At 32.2% G+C, this 10,014-nt stretch overlaps 1 protein-coding gene across 1 annotated transcript; it reads left to right on the top strand.

Annotated features, from left to right (window-relative positions):
- Window positions 1-661: 661 nt before the first annotated feature.
- Window positions 662-1,850, top strand: LOC127721012 (carbohydrate sulfotransferase 9-like). Its single transcript, XM_052227721.1, has one exon. It carries the CDS (start codon window positions 739-741, stop codon window positions 1,759-1,761), a length of 1,023 nt encoding a protein of 340 aa, XP_052083681.1. The 5' UTR covers window positions 662-738; the 3' UTR covers window positions 1,762-1,850.
- Window positions 1,851-10,014: the final 8,164 nt, after the last annotated feature.

Here is a 10,014-nt window from a genome sequence, read left to right as displayed (position 1 = left end):
TCAGCAAAGTAAGATTTACAAATAAGTTTAATATGACCAAAATTGTCAATTGACCCCTTAAGGAGTTATTGTTCTTTAAAGACAATTTTTCACAATTTGTTCATCTAATCTAGTTTGCTTACTTTTAAAAATCTTCTCCTTTGAAACTGCTAAATCAATTTCAGCCAAACTTGAACTGAATGAGTTTCAGAGTATCTTGTATAAATTTTGTATTTTATTTCCTTGTACGTCAAGAAACATAGCCACTATGGCTAAAATGGAACATACGGGTAAAATGCATTTTTTTGCTTTTGAAGAAAATATGACAGATACAGAGAACATTTAAATGGCATTGTTAAGCCACTCATTAATATATATTGAAAAGCAAAAATAATCATCGATGAAAGATTTAAGCAACAAATTACAGGTGAGCGATTCAGGTTCTTGAGAGCCTCTTGTTTAAAAACTAAAAATTGATAAAAAGACAGCTTATAACCAAAGTCTGAATTGATCGGTACCCCGCAACAAGTAAAACGATATATGTTTTAATTGATTATGTCACATTGTACGTTCTGATATGAAATATATCAGATTTATTATATATTTTATCTACCCCCAAAATCTATAACCTTTTCATGTTTGTGAAATATTGATTATCCATTCTTTTCAACCAGATGTCAATTATATGAGAATGTAAAGTACGTAAAACCATCCTTTAAGATGCAGATTTCTTGAAAGACCGTTCATATTTATAGAACTATGAAACAATTTTTCAGTTTGCGACTCGTACCGTCGGCCATATTTTGTGTCATTGTTGTAATTCTTTACATGTTGGTTGCATATGGGGACAGTGTTTATCCCATTTTAGTTACAAATTTAGCTATATCAGAAAAGTCATACGTAAATGGAACAAATATTTCTACAAAATATTCCACAGCTCAGAGGATAACATACATACAAACGATGTCTTTTGTGAGCACGGTATCTGTAAGCACGAAATCTAACAGAAATATTGAAAATGTTCATTCAAACAGAAGTGTTCCGAGCCTTACAGACGACGAATTGAAACAAATCAAAAGAACCTGGTATAATTCTCCTATTGTAGTAATGAAATATAAATTGATATTCTTTTGGAACGAAAAATCAGGCTGCAGTTACTGGAAAAGTCTCCTTCAATTCATACAGGGACTGAAGCATGACGATATGCATAACCCCTCTGTAAATGGATTGCAGTATCTTATTAACTTTAAAGATAGGGATATTGTATCGATGATGTATAATGATTCCTGGACAAAAGCAGTATTTGTGAGAGAACCTAGAGAGCGGATACTATCATGTTATCTAGACAAAGGTTTGAACAATGGCTTTATGATGGTCAATTTTAAACGTACTGTGAAAACATTTTCGGAATTTTTAGAACTTGCAAAACAATGTTACAATGCACATTGGGAATCACAGGTAAGGGCACCAAAGTATTTCTATAAGAACATGATGATTGGAAAAATGACAAATATGTCTACCTTTACAGAAAAGTTGTTAACAAAAATCGGAGCATGGAACGATACCGTGAAAAATTGGCTCGATTCTAAAGAAAGTGAAAAAAAATCACGGTCACATGCTCAAAACGCAGGGGACAAATTGTTACAATATTACAACGATACAAAATTTCAAGATGTGATTTTTGAAATGTTCGAAGATGATTATGATGTGTTTAACTTTGAAAGGAAATACTTTGATTTCAACAAAAATGGCGAAAAAACGTTAAACACTGAATACTCCTGATTCATTCTCATGTCGTGAAAGATACAATGTATATATACTAAAAATGGTGTATAAGTAATAAAATTTAATAAAAGACGATATACAAATAGAAAGATTATTCCATTATTTCACATCCCAATTTAATTTGTTTACGATTTATGCATTGGTGGATCTTTTCAAAATTACTAGCATGTCCAAAGACGAAAATTTAGAGCGCAAAACATTATGATGTTAGGAATTTTGAAAAAAGAACATTCTTGCCAGATAAGAACTGAAAATAAATAGCCTTGTCAAGAACAGAATAAAAAAGAATATTTCAGCAAAAAAATTGCAGGATACAAAACTATATAAAGGCCGGTAGTTTTCTCATTTGAATTGTTCCACATTTTCGTCGAGGCCTTTTATATCTGACTATACGATATGGATTTTTCTCATTTGAATCGTTTCACATTTCGTCGAGGCCTTTTATAGCTGACTATACGGTATGAACTTTTCTCATTTGAATTGTTTCACTTTTCGTCGAGGCCTTTTATAGCTGACTATACGGTATGGATTTTTCTCATTGTCACTTACGTGACCTGTAATTGCGTATATTCATGTCATTTGAACTCTGGTGGACTTTTTTTTCATTGGCAATCATACCACTTCTCCTGATTTTAGTACAATAGTAAAACTTAATTTGATCAATAAACATGAGCGAGACTCACAAAAGGTGAAAATGAATATTACGTCAGAAAGCAAAGCCTCGTGTTTAAAGATAATATCACGTTAAAGCGCTCTTGATTTCATATGGGGGATATAATAATAATCGGGAATGGTCACTGTTGCTTTCTATATTATGGACTAGCTTGTGTTCATCAAGGTGCACATAGAGGTATTTTGCATTTGTTGGCAATTTATTACCGACAAAAAATCTTTCATTTGAGCCATTTAATTATCGGATATTTGCACAAATTATAAAGGTGAATAGTATAAATAGTATTAACATGTTTATATTATTTCCTTTCAATTAATCTATTCCGTTCTCGACGATACTGAGAAGGATAAGTTCTGAAAATTAATATTTTAGGTTTAAACACAATATCTAAACAGGTCTGGTTTGCAAAATAAAACTATATAAAAATTATGTGTGCCCCCCTCTATTGTCATAGTAATTCTTCTTTGCATATATGCGTCTTGAACATGCATGAGATATTTGCCATCGGACGTTAAGCAACCAACAATCAATCAATCGTTGCACCTATGAGACTTGTATCTATACTTCAAAACACTAGATTATCTGTATAAAAAAGACGGCTTTATTTTCTTTTTTTTTCTCATATTGAATTATGCCCTTCTTGCAAACTCACCCGGGAAGCACTGTGATCACTCTTAATTTTATATCTAAGTGACTTTCACTTGTGTATGAAAAATAAGTATGAACTCACTTAAATACTCAGGAATTACTCTACAAAATTTCTTATGTGAGCCTTATACTTGGGATTCAACTTATGCATTGAAACTTTAATCGTCTATATTTATGTGACCTAAAAAATAACAAAAAAAAAGTATTTATTTTTTTGGCGTAAATAAAATATAAACTTGTGGCGCAAATAAAATTACATATTTTAAAATCTCAAATAAAATTGCATATTCTAAAATTAGCGGAAATATAATGCGCCCGCACATAGTTTCTTTCCCTAAACTGATAATGAGTAAATATCGCAAAATATATTATAGGGACCTGAATATGATAAAACTAAGGAGATGTGAAATGATTGCCAATGAGACAATTATCCACCAAAGTTCAAATGAAGTGGATGTATGCAATTATAGGCAACCGTATGGCCTTCAACAATGAGAAAAACCCAGACCGTATCAGGCCACGACATGAAAAATATAAAATAATTTAATTGAAAAAACTAACGATCTAATTTATAACAAGACAATTTACGAAAAACAAATTTGACAGACATGAACCAACGACAACCACTGAACTACATGCTCCTGACTTGGGACAGGAACATATATAATGTGGCGGGATGAGCCAGTTATTCCAATATGCTACTGCCGAGTTTCAAAAAGGACATCATTTCTATTTGACCCAAAATTATTTAGTTTTTGATTTACGTCTTTATTTATCAAAACAAATATATATTCGTCGAAACTATAATGGCTATATTCAACCCTACAGAGCTACTTGGAACTCCTTTGAAATTTGAGTTTAAACAAAACAGTTAATTACAATGTATCTCAAATGACTTTCGATATAAGCTTCCTGGTAATGGTGATATATTGTCATCATTGTTTATTTCAGGAAAATATAATTAAAAGTAATACAAATCGACTGTAATGTCTATTAGATTGCATATGAAATAAATTCGAAAATAGTTCCATCATATTATATGATGATGGTGATATTGGATTGGTGTTTAACATCGAGTGATAAATATTACATGCATATCAGGAAAATATGTTAATTTAATATCAATCGTCATTATTAATTTTACTTGAAATATAACGGAAAATAAGTATATATTTTTCGGCGCGAATGAAATACTGTAGATTTCAAAGTTGGCACTAATGCAATGCGCCTTCATATAATTGAACCCTGTTTTTTCTAGACCGACACGCTTAAGGCATTGGTTTGACCTGGTTGGGAATTGAACCCAGGACCTCCTGTACTCGAGGCGAGGATGCTTCCACCGAGGCCTTTTAATCATATTGCAAAACCGTATACAATTTATCATACTTTAATAACTGATGTTCAAAAATAAGGCCAAGTTAACTAAATGTCCTACTTTTTTTTTACATTCAGTTTTCCAAACTTAATACTTAAATTTTTGAATAAGGTATTTACTCTATATCTGACAGTTGTTTTTCATTCGTTCCGTTGGTTGATATCGTTTGATTTATTGGGTTTTTATTGACTTCCCCTTTTTTTAATATATATTGAAGTTCGGTATTTTTATCATACTTTTTCAATATTGTATTTATCGTCCAAACGCTTTATCGTAAGTAGCAGGGGGAGCCATATTTGATGACCACGGGGGAAATCAATTTAATTTGTAAGCTTAATTACAGAATTGTGTCTATTCTTTTTTTAGGGAAGGTTTTTGTGTGCCTCCTACCGAACTGATTTTTAAAGTATGTTGTGCTGTTACACCACTGTTCCGGGTAAGGTGGAGGGTTGAGCGCTCACACATATGTTTAACCCACATTCTTTATATGACCGTCCCAAGGCAGGCGCCTGTGGTACAATAGTTATCGTTGGTTCATGTCGGTCCTATATTTTTTTCTTGAAATGTTTTGTCATACATCAGGACATTGGTTTTGTCGATTGAATCATTTCACATTTTGTCATGACGTGGCGCTTTTGTTGATGATTAAACGATATCAATATTTGTTTATGATTAATTTCTGTAAAATATCAATATTACAACCTTCTATGACATTCTTTTTTTGATAAATCATTATAAAAAGACAATTGTGTGTTTGCATATATATATTTCGAATACCAGTTTCACAGATAACAAAGAAAACAGATATTATTGTAATTTCAAAATAATGTAATAACAGTATGGTTAGCGACGAAAACAAGACAAATAACTTTTAAACCTTAACCTGGAGAAGAGTAATTTTTCTATTGTTCTCGACGCACCGCTTATCCCACTGAGGAAGCATACCATGACAAAAGTAGAAGCCACCGTTTTATAGTATATATATTGCATAAGTCGATATAATTTTCAGTCATCGGTGATGAGTAGACTGCATAAGCTTTGTTTCATCAAAGAGGATTCAGTTGAATCATTGTATATAAACAAAGATTTACGGTTAATTTTTCAAATGACCATTTTAGCTCATCTGACCCCAAATGCTAGTTTGTACTATCCTAAGCGTTGAAATATTATCACTGAAACCACTAGGTCAATTAAAACCAAACTTGGTCGCACTCATCCTCGTCGTGTATAGTTTTCAATTTTGCTCATAGAATTCCTTGTAATGGCCCCAACTACTTAATATTTATAGCAAATAGGGATAAAATGGTTGTATAATTGACCATTATCTTCAAAACCATAAAACATATAGATAGAGAAAATATCGCAGGGTAATCATACTAGAAGAAAGTCAGCTTCATACTGGCAATCTCTATCTAATTCATAAGACGACTTTTTATATGAGTATTGCTGTTGAAAGACAATTTCTACCCAATTATAGCGATGTTTTTCCTTTTACCATGAAAACATTAAGAGATAGACAGAAATTGTAAACAGAAAAATATAACAAATAATACAAGATCTACTAATATTCCAAAATGAATGAAACCGTATATTGACTTCCAATATTATTAGTTACATGGTGTGTTAGTGACCTAATACGATATATTTGGGTCAGTAAATTCCATATGGGGTGAGAGTGAAGCTCGAATCCACATATGGAATTTACTGACCCATATATATCGTATTAGGTCACTAGCACACCGTGTAACCAATTTATCTTACCGACTATCTTCACATGTGGTATTTAGACTAGCGGCCTATTAAAGTGATTAAGTCTTCAATACTTAGTATTAAGAGCCTACTTCCATTTGTCTATACAAAAAAAAAATGCCAACAATAACAACTTGTTAGCTTTAAATTTGTTGTATGAATTTATTTCAATCGTTCATTATCAATTTCTTAGTCTGATGAAACCTTTCAGATTTCTTTTTTGTTTTGAAAGGGAAGTAACTCTTTACTAACCCCAATTGGTAACTAACCCCATATGGTAACTAACCCCATATTTTTAGGACATCCTATACCAATATATGTAGTCACCACGTGTAGTCCTTTAACCAATCGTATCCCCAGAAATCTATAGGAGGTAAGATAAAAAGATGTTATTGCCTTTCAATTTTTTTACCACACTAACATCTTACCGTTTATCTTGATAGTTATAATAGATAAAAACTGATAATGCATAAATAGCAAAAATTATCAGCAATACAAGATTTACGAAAATACCAGATAACAGAAACCATCAATTGACTCCTTGTGGGATTGTTTAACTTAAATGTCGATTTCTGACCAATTTTAGCATTTGAGCCTATTTTAACTTGGAAAACTAAATTAAATGGACATTAACTGTTAACAGAAAAAAATTATCAGGTGAAGATATACAGAAATACAAATGCATGTATGAGCTATTGCAAAATTTAAGCAATTCTGTTTAGCTAGCCACAAAACCAGGTTCATCCCACCATTTTTTCTTAAAATGTCCTGTAGCAAATCAGGAAAGTGGCCATTGTTATATTATAGTTCGTTTCTGTGTGTGTTGCATTTTAGAGTTGTGTTTCTGTTGTTTCGTTGTTCTGCTCTTATATTTGATGTGTTTTCCTCAGTTTTAGTTTGTAACCCGGATTTGTTTTTTTCTCAATCGATTTATGAATTTCGAATAGCGGTATACTACTGTTGCCTTTATCCGTCCCTATCTTGAGAAAAATAATATATATATACGGAACTGCAAACAATATAAATGATCAAGACCTACACAAATGACAAATGACGAGAGACCACCTATTGACCTTTTGTGGCAGCCATTTCTCTTAAATGTTGTTTTTTCCAATTATAGTATTTTTACTATTGCACTTAAAGGACCTTGACCCATATTAGCGTTTGCAAATTGACATTTAGGCTTTAATAACTAGAAACAATTGGAAACAGCTGACGTAAATGATCATAAAGGCGAGAAATTTAAAACAGACGACGATACTATCAAATGATTACAGATCATTTGGATTTTTCGTTTTAAAGATTTTTACCCTTAAATATATTGAATCAATTTATACCGAGCTTTAAATAAATGATCCTTATTTTGCCAAGATCGAAGTTCATGAAATAGGACTTAGTAGTAAAACGCAAATAAACGTGGTGGTAAAAAGTAAAATAACAAAAATACCGAACTCCAAGGAAAATTCAAATGGCAAAATCAAAAGCTCAACCACACCAAACGAATGGAAAACAACTGTCATATTCCCGACTTGGTACAGGCATTTCATTATGTAGAAAATAGTGGATTAAACCTGGTTTTATAGCTGGCTACACCTCTGACTTGTATGACAGTCGCATAACATTCCATTATATTGACAGCAATGTGTGAACAAAACAAACAGACATAATAGGTAAAAATGTCAAAAATAGGGGCACAGCAGTCAACATTGTATTATAATCTTAATCACTATAAAAATAAACAAATATGTCAACAAAGAAGACAAAATGGCATATAGACAAAGCACATAAGCAAAAATGAAAGACAAGAACACAAAGAATTACCACAGCACAACAACACAATGGCGTGATGCATAAGTACCGAGCAACGCATAAAGGATATTACCAAAAATGGACTAAACAATAAAGGTTAATAATTTACAAAGACAAATAAAAGAACACTATAACACGTAATTAAGATGATAAACAACGTCAGTACCTAGATTCTATACTTCAAGACCATCATGTATTATTTGTGAAGATGAAACGGAATATTTATCAACAAGGTCTTGGCATATTCCGATGAACTTTTTTTTAAGAAGGACGAGACGTTCTTTGGCATAACCTTCTGCGCAGTCACTGGTGACGTATTTTAAAGTCTGAGTAGCAGCTGCAAGCTCTTGAATACCAAATGAGTTTGGAAATGTATATCCCATATGCAGGTGAAGCTGGTGTATTGCTACTAAGGCGGGGGAAATTGATACTTTCAAAATTAAAATCGTCTCGTTTATCATGGATTCTGGTACTGAGATGACCTCTCATGTTCAATTCGAGGTATAAGTCTAAAAATGGAACCCAATCAGAAAAGTTTGAATTGTTAATTGAAAGAACATCATCAATATATCTGAATGTGAAATTAAAGGATCTGGCTTCTTTGATCGTCTTGTTTTTGACAAGTATCTGAAGGAACTCCGACTAATTTGAAAATAAGAATAGGTCAGCAAGGAGAGGCGCACAGTTCGTTCCCATAGGAATGCCGACAATTTGTCGCCTACCTCCAAATTCAACAAATAATTCTACCGAAATATATAGCAGACAGGGAAAATCTACATATGCTAATAACGTCAAAAGGGGTTTGGAAGATTTTTCTAATATCAATATAAAATGCAGTTAAGCCTAGTTGTATCCAGAAAATAAAATGGAAAATTCAACACAACTAAAAAGTTTAAATTCATCAGACATAGCTCACAATGTATTGTAATTAATTTTAGAGACCATTTGTTGATCGTAATTGCTATACTTCTGACGATTGATGTTTAAAAGGTTATTTGCTGTGTTTACGTCGGTAACCATACTGTAACTAAATTATTTTAAAATTACGATAAGATCTGTTTCCCAGTTGTCTGTGAAACTCTGGTATTTGAAATATAGATATGCACACACAGTTGTTTTTTATAAAGATTTATCAAAACATAATGTCATAGAAGGTTGCAGTTAGTGCCAATTTGAATACATACAACCTACAAATAAATTTAATTGCCGAAACGGCCTTCCATGATGTCAAGGAAACGTCATAACGGTCAACTGAATTGTAAATACCAACAAAAGTACATAATTTATCTAAAACATGGTACGAGTTTTTACACTCAAGAAATAATTAATTCATGACGTAACGAACGGTTACCATATTTCACGACAGTGAACAATAGCTAATATCTTGTAAAAGTTTGTTTCAGTAGTATAATAATTAAATATGAACATGTCATGTAATTTTCATTTTTCTTTCATTTAATAATAAATTCAAGGAGACAAATCAAAATGCATTTCTATAATATTTTCAGGATATGGAAAAACTCATATTCATTGCCTCATATAATAGTTATACCCTCAAAAAGTCACTTTTCACTCGGGCGATGTCCTCGGATAATTCGTACACAAGGCATCTATTAAATATATGCTATAATTCATTTACTGGATAATTAAAAAAAGGATATGGTGTATGATTGACAATGAATCAACAGCAATCACTGAACTACAGGCTCCTGACTCGGGACATGCACATAAAGAATGTGACGGGGTTAAACATGTTTGTGAGCACTCCACCCTCCCCTTACCAGAAAAGGGATGTTGGAGCACAACATAAGAACAAAATATAAAAATCAGTTGCAAATGGCAAAAGATCAGTACACGGCACAAAAACATCAAACATAAAAACAATAGACACAAATGACGGATATAAGTTGTTTTTTGTGTATTGTCTTTTTGATCGCGTTAAGCCATTTCAATTGATATTCTATTGTGTGTCTTCTTATGTTGTAATGTTATACCG

The sequence above is a fragment of the Mytilus californianus genome, unplaced genomic scaffold (genome assembly GCF_021869535.1).
Source record: "Mytilus californianus isolate M0D057914Y unplaced genomic scaffold, xbMytCali1.0.p SCAF_11, whole genome shotgun sequence".
Classification (NCBI taxonomy): domain Eukaryota; kingdom Metazoa; phylum Mollusca; class Bivalvia; order Mytilida; family Mytilidae; genus Mytilus; species Mytilus californianus.
Note: the sequence above shows the minus strand (reverse complement) of the source record. Positions and strands in the feature narration are given on the sequence as shown.